At 42.9% G+C, this 16,344-nt stretch overlaps 1 protein-coding gene across 1 annotated transcript in view; it reads right to left on the bottom strand.

Annotated features, from left to right (window-relative positions):
* The window catches only part of slc43a1a (solute carrier family 43 member 1a), a 27,753-nt gene extending 11,845 nt beyond the window's left edge, over positions 1-15,908 (bottom strand). The window contains exons 1-5 of the mRNA XM_079508859.1: positions 15,734-15,908; positions 10,296-10,456; positions 9,202-9,403; positions 7,657-7,712; positions 7,422-7,498 (exon numbers count right to left, since the gene is read on the bottom strand). Coding sequence (XP_079364985.1) covers positions 7,422-7,498; positions 7,657-7,712; positions 9,202-9,403; positions 10,296-10,449 — 489 coding nt within the window. The 5' untranslated portion in view covers positions 10,450-10,456; positions 15,734-15,908. The remainder of the gene's footprint in view (positions 1-7,421; positions 7,499-7,656; positions 7,713-9,201; positions 9,404-10,295; positions 10,457-15,733) is intronic.
* Positions 15,909-16,344: the final 436 nt, after the last annotated feature.

Raw genomic sequence — 16,344 nt, 5'->3', positions numbered from 1 at the left:
CGTTGCCATCCAGGGAGTGTGTGTGCAAAGTTTGGCATCGACCGGGTTAACGGTGCCGGAGATTAGCTGGTAACAGATGGACGGAAGGGAGGAAGGACGGACGGATACACACACGGACGGAGTGCAAAACATACTCTCTCGTCTCTCCCCATGCCTTCGGCCTGGTGGAGACAATTAATATTGAGGATTTTACAGTATAATAGCTGATGCTGGACTGGACTGGATTGTGTGTGTGTGTGTGTGTGTGTGTGTGTGTGTGTGTGTGTGTGTGTGTGTGTGTGTGTGTGTGTGTGTGTGTGTGTGTGTGTGTGTGTGTGTGTGTGCGCGCGCGCGCGCGTGCGCTTCAGTGGTGGGGTTAACACAGGTCTTACTAAAGACCAAAAAAACAAAAACATTTTTGAGTGAAGCTTATCACTCAAGCTAAATGGAAAACACCCCCCGAGAACAGCCGTCCTCATTCAGAACTTCTGAGAAACTAAATATTTCACAGCCTGTTAGCAGCGTTTAGATGATATGTGGAATGCTGGGCCCTCTGTGTACACAGGGAAGTATGTATCTCTTACTAATGTTAAAGCAAAACTATTCCAGCCATGTTAGATGTCAGCGAGCTGATGTTTGCTTTTCAAGTGCAACAGCTGAATTCTAGTTGAAGTACTGTATGTGAATGCTGGTGTGTGTGTGTGTGTGTGTGTGTGTGTGTGTGTGTGTGTGTGTGTGTGTGTGTGTGTGTGTGTGTGTGTGTGTGTGTGTGTTTTGCTTGTGTGCATGAGAGAGCCAGAGAAAGTATCAATACGGCACTGTAGAAATAAAAGTCTGTAAAAACAACATTTACGTTACAAACTTACTTTCAAATGTATAACACATCTGCAAGCTCACAACTGTGAGCTTGTAGATCGTCTATTTTCAAATGGCCGAAATGTATACCGTATACAGCTGAAGTGGGTATTGTATGTTTTGTAATAATAATCCAAATGTACAAAGTAACCAGTAACTAAAGTTTTCAAATAATTGTATTTAGGTAAAAGATTAATATTTGCCTCAGATGTAGTGGAGTAGAAGTAATTGCAAATACTCCAGTAAAGACCTCGAAATTCACTTGAGTAAATGTACTTAGTTACATCGTGTGTGTGTGTGTGTGTGTGTGTGTGTGTGTGTGTGTGTGTCACTGTGTTTGTGCGTGCGTGCGTGCATGCGTGCGTGTGTGTGTGCGTACATCAGCATGTGTGAACAACAGCGAGCCAGATTCACATCATGCAGTGTGTTCTGACAGCTCCCATGAAGAACATATTTCACACTTGGAGCACATGCCACTCCTGTCAGGGGGAGGTGGAGGTGGACACACAATGCACGTGACACCAGGAGACACCTGCTGTCACACAGCCACAAAGGAAGGACAACACTGGCCATTCAATTACCATGACTTCTGTATCCAACTGAAGCGGATCTATTTTTGTGCTTATTTTACTTTTGAGCTTTTCTTTGATTTTATTACTTTTTTACTTTACTTTAATAATTATTTGCATTTGCAAGTGCTTTTGAGCTGCAAATGCTATATATATAAATACATATTCATTTAATTTCATTTGAGTATATCTGACGCAATCGTTTATTTATGCCCAAAGTGCACACCAGTTAACCACTTACTGTAAGCCCTATATATTTATTTCATCATACAACAAATAGCAAAAATGGGCAATCTATAAGCTCACAATGTGTTTCTTTTTCTTTTTTGCAAATGTAATTTTTCTTTTTTAAAGTTCCCATATAATGACATGCCCAAAATAGGGATGCCAGGTTGAAAGGGGTTAAATTAACATTCAGAATTTTACTGTGTAGCCTGCCCCGGGATGCACTTACATTACAACAGTAACACTGAATATATGGAAGAGATTATGAGGTGCGGATTTGGCAGAGAAACGGACAGCGGGGAGATGGAGGGTGAGCGCAACAGAGGAAAGACAGAAAAAGACATGAAAGAAAGAAAGACAAGAGAGGGAAGGAGAGAAAGAGGGAGGAGAGAGTGTCACGCTTTTGGGTTCCTCTCAGATCTTTTCAAACCACAGCTGCAGCTCTCAGTAAAGTTCACAGCGGGAAACACTAAACCACAGCTGATCGGGACCAGCTTCTTCTCTCGACCTCAGACCCCATCCGCACCCCCTACCCCCACCCCACCCCCTTTTCCCAACCCCTTTTCTACCGATTTCCTTAAAGAGGAAACTGAGCCCCAAACGTTGCTCATCTCGGCGTAAAGCTGCGTCAATCCAACGACTGACATTGAACTACATATTGAACTACTACGTGGTTTCACCAGATACAGTGCTGCCTCTGGTTCTCTCAAACCACATCATGTAACTTTCCATTTCACTGCTTCTTTGTGGCTCTGACTTACTCAGCCATTTTTTGACCAAGTTCTCTCCAAATGAACGTGCCATGGTCTGTGTGCCATGTGTTGTTTATGCCCATTTCATTTACTGTATCTACCAATATTTCTGACAGTTCTTACTTATTTAATATATGAATTTTATTCCATTCATTATTTCTGTGCCACGAGGTGGCAGCAGAGTGTAGGTAAACCCTGCCAGGGGTTTTTGCCTCTATTTGGTCATCTTCATTTCCGGTTTTCCAGCCTGGAGACCACCAATGTAACGATTGTCTATTATTAGCGTTAGCTCACACTGTTTACCTTTAGCCAGAACCGTTAACATGTCGGGAGCGATGCGGTACAAACCACAAATGACATCCGAACCTCGTATGCATCAGAAAAACCATGGACAGTGCTTGTAGTTTCAGAGATACAAGGCATTGAAAATCCTACTTTGACTGGAGGTAAATGGGGTCCGTGGGCAAAGATCCTGGTGCTGGGGGTGACGGAGGCGTTGCCTAGCAACCGGACCAACGTTAAAACCTGATTTTCGGCTACACCGCTTCATATTATGGTGTAAAGGGGCCGGTGTAAAGTCATTGCTGGTTCCCCCCACAGTCACATGGTGGGGGGATGATGTAAGAGCAAAATGGCCGCAGTGTGAATAATGTCAATGTCTTGTGTTTGCCCAGCAGTGTGCTAATCTCTTTAGGTTTGCAGATTACACAGTGAACAGAGGGCCTAGTCACTGATGCTGGATTAGCTAATCAACTTGACTTGGCAGATTAAGATGAAAGTCTGTCCACCCTGGAAGGGGGTCCCCTCTTCTGTGACCCTTCCTGGGGTTTCTTCCTTTTTTCCCCCGTCACAGGCTTTCTCTTGGGAATGTGTCTTGCCCAATTGAGGGTCTAAGGACAGGGGGTGGTGTTTGTTTCCTTGTAAAGACTGTAGCAGTGACAATTAATCAAAAAACGATCGTGAGCTAGAGTCATTTCTCAATTTGAGCAAGAATCGTGCAACACTAGTTGGCTGTCCAATTCATTTTAGTTACTCTTGTGTTTTTGCTACAAGAGAGAGACTTTAAGAGATGTTTAAGTCAAGCACTTTGATGTTGTCTGTTTAAAGCCACAGTAGTTGGCTCCAGGTGCCACATTTTGCATGTAATGTTCAGCAACTAAACTACAGACTAAAGACAATAAATATTTACATGGAAAAAATTAGAAACGTGTGAGAATCGTGATCTCAATTCTTCGATCTCGAAATCGAGATTCACATTTGAGCAAGAATCATGCAGCACTAATTCAAGGCAATACAGAGCTATATTTGAGTTGAGTTGAATGAGTTGCTTTGTAATCCCTCTTAGAGGATGGCCAATATGACTTTTACTGAGGAACAGCTGAGAACATTCAACAGCTACACCCTAGCCGCGTGCCAAGAAGAAGGCCCTCCATGCCTCCAATTCCATGAAGGCAGTGTACATGAAAAACAACATGACAAGCTAGCTGGCAGACCTTCACCATCCACTCAATGTCAACGCAACACAAATTCAGTATGCTCATGCAACGCATCATGCATTTGCTGTCAAGGCTAAGGCTTTAGACCAGTGGTTCTCAAACTGTGGGTTGGAGCCCTCAGGGGGGTCCCCAAAAGATTTTTGGGTCCACAGATGATTTGCTTAATGTGCAAGATAAAGTAAACAATCCAACATTCAGTTAGTCTAGTTTATACATTGTATCTCTGAAATGAAAAACAGACCATTATGGGTCAAATAATCAACAAATTATACTATACAAAATGGTCAAACATTGTCCAAATTGTGAAATATTACCTACAAAAGATGTGGAAAAGAGTCAAACAAAATGTAATGCCTCAACTCCGACAATTCCAAGTGCTTGTCAGGGTGGGGTCCCCAGTTCAAATGTGATTATTTTGGGGGGGTTGCAGCAGCCTGAAATGTCTGTACGTGAACCACTGTTTTAGACCATTTCTGTGCGATCCCAAATCATGCTCCTTGCTAGCTGGCTTTGACAAAACACCACCTGAAGCACAAATCTTTTGGTCACCACTGTCACAATGTGAATCTACATACAGGCCATTAGGACCTTTTTGGAGGAGCCCCTCCTATACCCAGCTTTGTGTCTGTGTGTTTCCAATTTGCAATGATTTGATTGGCTGAGCACGGAGTATGACGATAAGAGCGCCCCTCACTCAAGTGTGATTTTTATATTCCACTAAACATTTATATAGGCCTACAGTACATTATTAAAGCACACCCATAATATAAATAGAATAGATATGTGGCAGCTCAATGTGTGACTGCCAGAGCCAGTGAATGCTGCGTGTTTGGCTCAAACGCATACAGTGGGACTGCAGCATAACATGGACTGTTACGACCATGGCTGAGGGAAGTAGGGGTGCTGGGGGGGCTGGAGCACCCCCTCCCCCCAGGCACAGCCCCCCCTCGGACAGGAGGGGGAAAATAATAATAATTTTAATCAAAACTGATTGACTAGGCCTAATAAATATGCTGTCTCGGCGCCTTATACTGGTTAATTGTCTGTGTCAGTTTGCTCATGTGGAGAGGGAAAGTAAAACCCACTTTTCTGCACGAAAATCCGCGTGCACGAGGCGTGTACGCCCCCTACTGAACGATCAGCACCTCCTACTGTAAATATCTTCCCGCGGCCATGGTTAAATTGAATTGGGCCTGTGTTGAGTGAATTTGTATATTTAATATTCCTTTAAAATATAGTAATGTGGAAGAATTACTCGTAGGCCTTAGTTGGCCGTGTGGTTGAGTTAATTATTTACCACTTACTGATTAGGGGATGGTTTGCCCCACCTGTATAAAAGCAGGATTGCTGCAGGTGAAGGGAGTTCAGTATGACTTTAGGCTAGTAGAGATGGTGGCCACCCATTATTCCGAGTATATATTGTCTCCCAGCTTTCCACAAAATAATAGCAAATGCTCAATAGTGGGCTCGATAAGGAACCGGCTCGATAAGGACCCAGCTCGATAAGGTGATCGTTATCAATAAGAATTAACGATTTCCATCCCTAATTCCGACCTCCCAATATTCCGACCTCCCGTAATTCCAAAAAATGCAAATAATTAAGAACTCCCATAGGTCCGACATCCCGTTTTCTCGACCATATTAAACCCATAATCCCGTAGAGATATCAGGGGAGAGCTGCGAGCCAGGGCCTCATTGAAGGTGAAAGATCCTGTAACAGTTTGTTTTCTTGAGTATAGTTTTCATTTCAAGTGTTCATTTTGTTGTTTTTGGAATGTTTACTTTTGACCAGCATTATTTATTTTTGTACTTTGTCGCCGGCTTGCACTGTGTACGGCACTTTTAAAGGAAAATAAAATGCCTAAAATGTAATGTACTTGTGGACCTGTCTACTTCCTGGAGCCTCCGACTATCGGCTGGCATTATCACAGCGTGCGTGTGCGTGTAACCAGCCAGGTGCTCTCCCTCCCTATAACAGAGAGGTGTTTCAGCACCCCTACGCAACATGGTTTGTGAGAGCTGTGTCACTGACAAGGCGTTGAGTCACATATGTGTACAAACCACAACAGTGTACGTGTGAAAAGGAAAATCTAAAACCTTTCGACATTTCAATAGTTTAGTATACTTCATTGTTCAATTAAGCAATATTACATGAGAGGGTGTGGGTTAACGTGATTATTGCCACGACAGGGATGCGGTGAGGAACGAGACGAAGTCGAATTCCGCAAGCATCACTGAAGTGGCAATAATCACATTAACCCACACCCTTGAGTGTAATTTTGCAATTATAAAACAGTTACCCTTAAAACTAAGAAAATCGCTGAAATTTAAATTTCTGTCATTAAATTTTTTTTAATGACAGATGTAGTCACTACGACCACAAATGTCCCAAGAAACTAGCTAGCCTAGCCACCGAGTTTGCTAGCGCTCTGGGAGAACAGAGCAGCTGAATTCTTTGTTTTGATTAGGTGGTGAATGGTGCTGGTTTAACCCACGGCTAGAAGGTTGTTTCAACCAATCAGATTGCTTCCTCGAAACGACCTGTGGTATAATATACTGTATGCTATAATAATATACAACTGTAGATGATGCAGTTTGTAAAAGAGAACTGCCCTTAACCCACAAAGGCTTTAAACTACTTTAAAGTAGCATCTTCTTCGCAATCAATTACCTTGTATGGTTAGGTGACATATTAGTTACAAGATATATGTGACTGTCACATAATCTCACTGGGTCGGAAGATAAGGACACAGGCACACGCAGGAAAAGCAGAGAGCACAGATGAGGGAGGCACAGGGAAGGAAAATAGGAAAGAGAGAAAGTGCCCTTGCATGTGTGTGGTGGGCTGGGTGAGGGTGTGTGGTCAGCCCACGGCCCTGATTGGCCATTGGCGCTAGTGGTAAACACTTTCCATCTGTGACAAAGCCATGCGCAACTCAGACGGAAACATTCCGATGCAGTTGAGAACACCACGCACGCTAATAACACAGAATGCTCTTCCACATACCTGCCGGGGCGCAGGGCATATGACAAAACAATGTTGGTGTACCATTTGACACGTCACACGACTGACGACACACACAGATAGCCACCAGACACAACACAACACCCTTTTCCCTCAGCTACACAAATACAGGTTCTGACTACCCAGAATCCTTTTAACTAACATTCTGACCTTCCTTTGAAAGAACTCAGCACTAGTAATTTTCCATACACAAAATTCTAGAATGGTAGAAAAATGTAAAAGATGGTTTGACGTTTATCCAGATACCAAGATGCAGTAGGCTATATCTTTTTACTTATTTCTCCAGCATTTCGGACACTGAAAGAATGCAGTCTGGGAACAACAGCACTGCAAACAAGCACTTGTAGGGGCAATGAGATCGAACTAATCATCCCATTGTGTCAAATTACTCTTTGTATTTGTGTTATACAGTAGCTCACAAATTCTATGTGAGCTATGTTACCCCAAAAACATGAACAAATACTTTACTCCTACAAGACTATGTGTCTTTCTCTCTTTTTGAACCATTTCTGTGTCTTACTGTGAGGGAGGTGAACGTCAGACAGATTCCGCTGAAGCCATTTAAGGAGAGAGCCAGGAAGATGAGCGCTGACAGGACTGGAGAAAAGAGAAGGACGAAAGAAGGAGAGGTTACATTGAGTTATCTATAATTGGCATGAACACATCTCTGCTCCTTTCTGGGTCAGATTTTTGTCGTGTGTTTTTAATGTGTGCATGTGACTTTTGTGCGCGTGCAGGTGTTTCAGTGCACATACCACCAGGGTTGTATGCCGAGACAGACATCATGATACAGGAGAGCCCGAAAAAAAAACTGTGAAAGAGAGACAGAAACACAGGAGAGCAACAATCTATTAAACTCCCACAAACTCCCAAAACATAAAATACCTCTTTCATGAGCTTAAGCTGTCTAAATGTGCTGCAACAGGTCCGTTTGACTGCCTGAAGCAAAGACAAGTGTAGCAACACCCAGAGGGCCAGCCGCTATGGTGACTCATAGCCCTGCAGCGTCTTTAAACATATGAGAGTCAGATGGATCACACGCTGAATTTTAATGGGAATTAGTTTGTAAATATGTCATTATGACACATGCAACTCCGTGTGTGTGTGTGTGTGGGGGGGGGGGGGGGGGGGGCAGCCAGCCAGGCACATACAAAGCTGCTCAGACACTGGTAGCCAGCCAGCCAGCCAGGCACACACAAAGCTACTTAAGGAGCTACTTAAGGAAGTGGTTGTACCACTTAAAAATAATCAAATCGGTCTGATTCGACTGAAAATGTGCCAATCTCAGTTGAATCATGAAAAATAAATGCAATAAAGGATCATTCCATTTGGGCTGTGAGGGTTGATTAATGTCTGATTTCCCAATAAATCATGATATATATCCTATTTTTGGTAAACTACTAGTTACTTAATCTATCTATAATACAACAAGTCTCTGTCTGTCTGGCCGGTGTCGAGTCGGTCGGACCCACGGTTGTCCCTTAGAGTATATATGAATAGAGACGGCACCCGGAGGAAACCCTGAGGCGAAATGGACATAGTGGCCGAATTTGGTATTGCAGCACTGGCCCAAACACATGAACGCGCTGGTCCGTTGACTATCATTGCGCACGTTCATGATGACACGTGAACGCTGTTTGCGTGCAATGATAGTCAACGGCAGCGTGTTCATGTGTTTGGGCCCAATCCATCCCAGAATGCACTCTGTTCCTACCCGGAAGGAGGAGTGAAATCGCCTCTTGCGCTTTTGAGCAACTTAATGCAAGTGGATGGGAGGAGAAATCCGGTGCCGTCTCTATTAATATATACTCTAAGGGTTGTCCAGAACCGCCCCAAAGTACAATTTTCGACTGTATTCATATTTGTCCCACCAAATTCATACAGCTATTAAGGAATCTGCCCTTTACTATGCATTCCTTTCACATGGACATTGGTGTGCCCCGCCTCTATTAATTCATTCAGCTGCTAAAAGAGAACAATAGCAGTAGTCTCTCCTACTTTAGGAATGTGATCCATCCAGAACTGATTTAAACTTGGCAATGTCACTACGAGCTGGCTATCACTTTAGTGAATTACTCTGCATGCATGGCATTCAAAGCACCTTACCTAACAATTAACATGTTTTTTTCACGGTGTCAACTGAGGCAAACATTCTATTCCTGAAAAGAAATGTGAGGTGTAGGATGTTTTGTAATATTTCAAACTTGATTAGAAAAAATAAATAATAATCACAACCATTCCAGTGTCATGATATAACAAACTCTTGTTTAATCTTGAATTTCTGTGAATATTCCTATTACCTGCCGACAAGGCGTATGGTTCGTGGCCCATACATGTCCATCAGGATACCAAGGGGCAGGGTGGTGGCACTGAGCAAGAATATGCCAATGGCGAAGCCCACATTAAGCATCTCTTCCTGGTCCACACAGCTGAGATACACCTCGTCCGCCTCCCCTGAAGTTGTGTTGTCAAGGCTCGAGTGAACCACCACTGAGTTATTCGCTATGGGAGGGAAGAAAGATGAAGAATTGAGAATAAGTCTTTGTGTGTGTGTGCACTGTGTGTACCGTAGATGTGTTTGTTATTTGTGTGTGTGTTTGCACATCTGAACACACAATATATATCTATATTTTATTCACAAATAATTTTAGTAATTGTGTCCTCAAAATTTGAGTAAGAAATCGCCTGCACATATTGCACACTGTGATAAGTGGCAGAGGGAGAGAGATGTCATCAGACATTGCCCAACGCTCTCCTCATAACAAGATTGCCACCTTCTCAATGTGAGGATGGAGAGAGAGAGAGGGGATAGAGTATATTGTATATTGTCCAATCATATGGGGTTGGCTGGAACGTGTGTCCTTCTGTTCTGTGATGGGATTGGCTAGAAGGTGTGCCATTCTGCACTGTGATTGGCTGGAAAATCATTCTTACATAGGACAGGGGACAGAGGACAAAGGACAGGGTACAGAGGACAGGACATTCTGTAACGTAGACTACAAATACTTTGAGTGCACATATCCCCGAACGGGTATGGGCTAGTAGTAGTAAGTATAATTAATAAAACATAATGCTAAAAGCAAAAAAATAAATACTAATATTATCATGTGTATCTCGAGATCCACATGGGAACCTGGACTTTGTGTGGCCAGGCTGATGTTGGTTGTCTTCGTCTATGACATATCTATAATTTATGTATGGCAAGGTTTTTTCAGCCCGATACCTATTAACTTCCAAGTTTTAGTTAAATACTTTATGAATGAAACATATGTGTAAAATTAATGGAAATGCTTCTTTGACGGATTCCTGCAGAGACACTAATACAAGAAACAAACATTTGTAATGTACTGTATGTGTGAGTGCGTGGAACGTTTCTTGTCGTTTTTAATTTTACCGTTGCAAAGATGGGAATAGAGGCCTTCCCTCTTAAGCATGATGAGCAGGGAGCCCCAGCCCATCAGCACAGCAGAACACAGCAGGTTCTCCAGAACCGCTGTCACTGCCATCCACCAGCGCCGCCCATAGGCCTGGCGGAGAGAAGGTGCCATTGTAGCTCTGCAGGGGAGAAGACAAAAAAGGAACATTTCTAGATTAATTAAATATAACAATGCAGATACACCAATAAAATAGTGAAATGGATTGTTGTGTAAATCCCTGGCAACTCTCATCGCTTTGTATCTCACATTCTGCCAATTGATCTGTCTGCTCTGCCATTATTCTGACAACAAAGCAGCTATAGAGCTCACACTTGATCTTGACTGTAGCAATGTCATGACTTTTACACAGGACTCTTGGAAATGAATCTAATTGCAACTGGAAAGCAGTGGGGTTTCAGTTCCACGGAGACACACCACTAATGTGCGCGTGTCCGTGTACACACACACACACACACACACACACACACAGAGAGCCAGCACTTCACTGTAACCTCAGTGACCAGTGGCACTCAAATAGGCTTATAGCCCAGTCATGATGACCAGCTTCAAAGAAATGGCTGCTTTCTTTACATAATAGCATCATAGTACATCAACATAAACACACAGAGCACTGTGACCTGTAACATGACCGACCATACTGCAAATAGGCTTACACCAGTCGTGATGACCTCCCTGTCAGAAAGTGTGTGCGCGTACTGTAGTCGTACACACACACACACACACATTCAGAAAAGTAGTGGGTCGCACTCAGATTTGCAAGAGTACGGTGACTTTTTTAATTGATTTTATTGATTATTTGACATGACAGGATTATCGCACCAGAGAAGTCAGAGCGAAGTGGTAACAAAAAGTTTACTTACACACACACACACACACACACACACACACACACACACACACACACACACACACACACACACACACACACACACACACACACACACACACACACACACACACACACACACACACACACACACACACACACACAGTACATGCTACAATAAAAAAGCCACTAGTCTATTTCTAACCCTAAGTGGATAGCACAATAAAGGACCGCTAACGGTGGAGTCCGTTGAACAGTAAAGGGGTGGGGTGACTCGCTGGTGTCAAACAGGAAACCCTTTTAACGGTTCTGTATGGGGGTGCCTGCCATCTTCTCTTTTATGTGTGTTAGTTGGGGAATCTAAAGTACCAGTCACTGGAGTCTATGTGCGTCATTCTTTACTATTAAATATTGTTTTCCGCAACTTAAAATGGCAGATATGATTATGAAAACATGTTGTTGAACTTAGAAAAAGAACATGTGACTGCATGAGTGAATATAGAGACACACAGTAAGAGAGGAAAGAGCGTGCCTGTTTGTATGTGATATGGCGTGTGTGTAATGTGATTAGCGATAGCCCAGCGCACTCCTTTTGTGCTGAAAAGAGCATTTGTAGAGGAGAGATTTCTTTGTAACTGACACCCCATGCTGGAAACACACGACTCCCTCAGCTCTTAACAATGGGCAAGACTGCTAAATGTGCTTATCCGCTCAACCCAGTAAATTTATGACCCACAAATTAGGTTAGTCATTCATAAAATAATATATTTAATCCATTAAGGAGACTAGTCAGACTACCAGCCCAGGGTCATTGGAGATTTAACTCATAATGAACTATGCTGCTAGTCTTTGGGTTTGAAGGCCAAAAAGTAGGGGATTAGGCCTAAAGTAGGTTTAAACTAGACTGCCATCCACTGGATAAGCACTGACCAAGACTGTCAAACCCATATGTGAAACTTTCTGTCTGCCAGAGGTTTTCCAGCTGTGGTCTTTTTGTGTATTTGTGTATTTGAGTACTCAATCTATTTACTTTACTCTTTCTATATCCGGTTACACAAAGGAAGACTAGTCCTTTCACTGCAAAGGAAAAACAACTGCAATCAGTCTTACACATCCTGCAAAGATGGTAAACTGTCAAGTGTCAACTATGATTCACTAATGGGTAAACAGCAGAACAGGCAGTCTCCATCACAACAAGAGTGCACACGTGCACACATCAACTGGGCCTATGTATAGTAGCTACTGTCACATGAATTGGATTTACTGTGCCATGGCTCCTTGCAATATCGTGACACGCAATAAACACAGGCAGAAAAAAGAACTCATGGTCAACACACTGACTCACCGAGGCCCCTTTTCCATCTAAAGAACTTTGGTTCTATAACTGGTTCCGTTCTAGATTCTAGAACACTCTGAACTGGTTCCATTTTAGTTCAAATAACTGAACTGGTTCAACCCCGGTGGAAAAGGGGCCTGAGGGCAAACAAACAATGCAGCCCCAAAGAGATCATGATAGTTTTGCAGGCATTAGTGATGATTATGATGAGTATGCAGCATCAAACCAACTTAAACTCTGCTCTTTGTGTCTTGTGTGTGTGTGCACATATTTGTAGTGTGTTGTTAACCTGGTTGTAACTTAGTTGTAACCTTTAACCTTTGTGGACCCCGCCACCCCAGGTAGCAAGACAATTCTGAATGAAAGTAGGCAAAGTATGCAGTTCAACATTAATCCCCACTCCTCTCCTCTGTGTACCTTTTCCACTTACACAATATTAGAATATTTTTTGTTGTAGACAGAGCATGCAATACTGTGAATGATCGACTACCAAGGTTTTAAAGGTATACTACATGTGAGGGGCATATAACAAAATACTGTCTTACCCAGTTCAGAACTAACATGGGGGATTTCTAAAACAAAGTAGTCTTGAGAACGGATGAGTGTGGTGATGTCCAACTTTAGGATCTAATGGCTGTTAAGATAATTGGGCAATTTCTTAAGTAAGGCTTTGTAGATAAAAATCAGATCAGTCTGAACTACTGAATGTAGTAAACAGCATGTAGAATGTAGATGTTAAACAACTTCATCTTCAATGGCTTCAACAAGACATTTGTCCACAGCAATTGAAGAGGAGTGGCTTGCATATTGCTCTTACTGTACTGGTACTGTACTCGTTGTACACTGTACTCGTACTGTACTCGTACTGTGTAGGCTATACTGTACTTGTACTGTACTCTGTACTGTAGTGTAGCGCCACTTTGTTACCTGTCTGTACTGTGTACAGCACTGTACTACTGGTGATACACTAAAAAACTAAAAATACATGCACCTGTGCAGTGTGAAGCTCAACAGCGCCACTTTGTCACCTGTTGGTACCCTAAACAGAAAGACAGACATAGGGACACACATTGCTGTTCCTTGGATGTGTGTGTGTTTCCTTGAGAAGACAATGTATTTTGTATTTCTGGGATGCTTACCTAAAGGTATTGATAACACATCTGATTATGCTTGGGGTACATTATACAGTATTCACCCATATTCACAGCGGATGACAAAGCACCTACCTACCTATCGGGAGCAGGCAGGGCCTCTAGTTAGGCAAGACACTAAACCCTTAACTTTGGCATACGTGTCTTGCTCAAGGACACTTCAAGATGAAGGCAGGAGGGGCACAGGATCAAACTGGGAACGTTCCAATTCCAAGATGGCCTTTGGCCAGTCTACCTCCTGACTCCTGAGCCAGCTACCTCTGAATTCAACAGTACTCTCGCCTCCTTAGATTCTGTTTGCCTACTCTTCCGCATCAAAAAATACCATGGCAGCAGGAGTGGCAGAATTCAACACTGCGCCGTCAGAACATGCTGACAAGCTTGTCATTAACACTGCACTGGAAATGTGAGGGTGAACAACACATCACAGAGGATTGTGAAGCCAACATGGTTTGCAAGCAGCTGTGAGCCTATCGTCATGTTGCTGTTAAGTGTGTATGTTTGTTATGAGTGGGAGAGGAGAGGAAAGGAAGTGTGTGTTTGTATTAAAACAGGTGAAGTGTGCATGTTTGCATTGAGAACAGGTGAAGTGTGTATGTTTGTAGGAGTGGGGGAGGGAAAGAACAGGTTAAGTAGTAGGCGGGAACTTCCCCAAATAAGGAGGTTGTTTCCTGAAGCCTGGTGCCTGAATGAGAATGATGCAATTCTGCCTGGTACTGCCATGAGGGTCTACTTCTTGGCTATCAAATTGATAGTAGTGACACAATGTTATGATCATGATATGATAATAACAACCCAATATACAATATATATTAATATATGATAATATATAAATCCAACATGATCCATAAGACTGCTGCATCGGCCTACTTGCCAGTTGCCACATCACGTGTTCTAGGCTAGCCTTTTTAAGGTTTCCATTCCGACTCTTCGCTTTCCCCACGGGGATGTTTCTGACCTTGACCATGCATGTTTATCAACCTCTACAGGACATAAAGGACATTGAGACAAAACTCTTTACTCTCACAAGTTCTAGACAAATAAACGGTTCGCCACGGGAGCCTCTGTTCCCCGAGGAGTCCAAAAAAGCAACCCTGGTGCTTCCTAGATGGACACAGGAGGCTCCAACAGCTGTCTCTCCACGGGCATGACCTCAGCTAGTTTCTGGTTACCATCACTGCAGGGCTGCGGACGGTTGTAGAACTTGACTATGGCTATAGGGATAGCTAGGAACTTAGAAGTCAGTGTTAACATCTATTCTTGCTGATCTAATCTAAACGATTAAAACATAGTGTAAAAAGGGGGGGGGGGGGGGGCGATTTCCAGACTAATGATCAGGCTCTTCCCTATCTCCCCTTTCAGTTTTATAAATACAATACAACTACTACCGGTAGTCTATATTTCGTTGTCTGAGCAAGTAATAAAGTATTACCACATTTTTTTCTAGAAGCCAGACGTCAGACAGACGTAATGAAGTAGTAGTCTGTGTTGTAGACCGGTATACATAAATAAATAAATAAATAAATTCACAAATTGAACCCGCCGTTGACCGGTCCCGGCGTCCCCAGCATCCCTGCGCTGATCTGAGGGGAACCTTTTAGCCAGATGACCACCAGTCCAGAATGCTATAGCGACTCGACACAGAGCAGAAGCTGTCCTAACGGCCCGTGCCGTGTGAACGTGAACGCCGTGGACACGGATGCTGCCAACAGCCGGCCTGGCCCCTTTGCTTCCCAAGTTCCCAGTAATGTATCCGGTATGTGTTCGAGGAAATCGTTTGTATTTACCCGCCGATTTAAGTGGACGACACGTGAATACAAGATGTTCTGGTTTAAAAAAACGAAACGAAAAACGGCCAATGCTTTGAAACGTGGTTTCGGTGTTTAAAGGACAGTAGCCTACACACGTGCCACGTGTGTTTTAGAGCCGGCCAAGCAGGCAGGATCAGTTCAGACAGTTTACCGCTCTTATCTGCCTGATAACTTTACAGTTAATGTCAATAAAGTTAGTAGATTAAACCTGTATTCAAATTTACATTCGACCACGACTCAAGATTAAAAATGAATAAATAAATTGACTTACTTTTAAATGTCTTCTCAGGAAAAAAGAAGAAAATGGGAAAGTTTCTCTTGAAGTTTTTGATTCCTGAGCTCAGAGGAGAATCAAATACCAGTGATATTTGGTAAGTGTTAAACAGCTTTGACCGTTCCCCCCTGAGCTTCTCCTCTTTAAGACGACTTCAGTTCATTCAAAATGTTTACAACCCCCTCTCTCTTTCTCTAGCCACTACAAAAACTCCCCCTCTCCTAATTTGACTTATAACTCCCTCCCACTTCCACTGCCCTCATCACAGACACAGAGTATCCATTCAAGGCCTGGACAGTTTACTAGACTTGCTACTGTAACTTAAAGCTTAGTAGCTTACCTAGGGTAGCCCCACTAGCCCGGCCTAAAGGCATCATTAAGTAGGTTTGAATTTAGACGTGCTAATCCATTTAGTCCTAGCCTGAATTGTGTCTTTCCTGGGTATTTAACACTAAAGTATTAACCACCTGAGTCACAGCATCCATATAGGTATTTTGCATGGAACAAAACATTTGCCAAATTTTGCTGAAGCTCAGAGCTTGTAGATTGGCAATTTTTCATATCCACATTCAAACTATTTTCAAGTCAGATCATCATCCACAATAGCC

The sequence above is a fragment of the Electrona antarctica genome (assembly GCF_951216825.1).
Source record: "Electrona antarctica genome assembly, chromosome: 1".
In the NCBI taxonomy this organism is placed as follows: Eukaryota; Metazoa; Chordata; class Actinopteri; order Myctophiformes; family Myctophidae; genus Electrona; species Electrona antarctica.
This window is presented reverse-complemented; position numbering and strand designations above follow the sequence as displayed.